Raw genomic sequence first — 857 nt, forward strand, 5'->3', positions numbered from 1 at the left:
TTTTCCTTCACAGATGCTCACTCTGTTTTCTATAACTTCACCATTACTATGAATGGGAACCCGTGGTGTGAATTTGGAGGCCAGGTCCGTGGAAAGACATTTCTTCAGTATACCTGCAGTCAGAGAGCCAAATGTGATTGTTACAGACTGTCGATGACGAGGAAAGAGAAAGAGACCTGTAAAGAAGAGGATGAAATTCTGAAATACCTGACGGAAGAATTCCCCAAATTACTGGACGACATGACATGTAAGTATTCTGCAACCAGCAGTAAGTTTGAACGGCCCAGGGCGGAAGTAGAAAGGATGCAGGGATGGGGAGCTATGATCTTATGAAAATATTGGAAGTCGGTCCCAGCCAAGAGTCCTAGCAGCCAAGCTAAACACAGAGGACAGAGAAAGATCAGGTAAAAAGGAGGGTACAGAGGGCTGGCTCCCAGCTGGGGACAAAGCATCTGTAAAGACCCAGGGCTGACCTCTTTCCTGTGTGTTTTGGGAGGCAGATCCTCACACCCTAAAGGGTGAGATGACATGTCAGTCGGACGTCAATGGACGCGCCTTCGGATCCTGGAACTTCTACATCAATGGAAATAAAGCTCTCCAATTTGACTTGAAGAACAAAAACAGGACAGAGTTGAGTCGTGAAGGCGCGCAGTTAAACAACGCATTGAAGAATGACAAATATATGATTGGTTTCCTTCTTAATAACTCACCTAAAATGTGTAATAGTTGGCCTGAGGAAATGAGGAATCACCAGGATGAAGAGTCGAACACAACAGGTAAGTGAGCAGTAGGTCTCTTGACATGACATTGACCTACCCCACAGTGCGCGTGCGTGTGCGTGTGCGTGCGTGTGCGTG

The 857-nt window shown here is 46.6% G+C and overlaps 1 protein-coding gene across 5 annotated transcripts in view; it reads left to right on the top strand.

Moving 5' to 3' along the window:
- Nucleotides 1-857, top strand: part of LOC111741425 (UL16-binding protein 3-like) — a 68,799-nt gene that overhangs the window by 63,005 nt on the left and 4,937 nt on the right. For 3 of the 5 annotated variants that reach the window (XM_023532142.1, XM_023532141.1, XM_023532139.1), the window contains exons 3-4: nt 85-247; nt 501-776. In XM_023532142.1, the coding sequence (XP_023387910.1) occupies nt 85-247; nt 501-776 (439 nt within the window). Of the gene's footprint in view, nt 1-13; nt 248-500; nt 777-857 lie in introns of all 5 variants that reach the window. The other 2 variants (XM_023532140.1, XM_023532138.1) reach the window with 1 other exon arrangement.

The sequence above is a fragment of the Pteropus vampyrus genome, unplaced genomic scaffold (genome assembly GCF_000151845.1).
Source record: "Pteropus vampyrus isolate Shadow unplaced genomic scaffold, Pvam_2.0 Scaffold78, whole genome shotgun sequence".
NCBI lineage: Eukaryota > Metazoa > Chordata > Mammalia > Chiroptera > Pteropodidae > Pteropus > Pteropus vampyrus.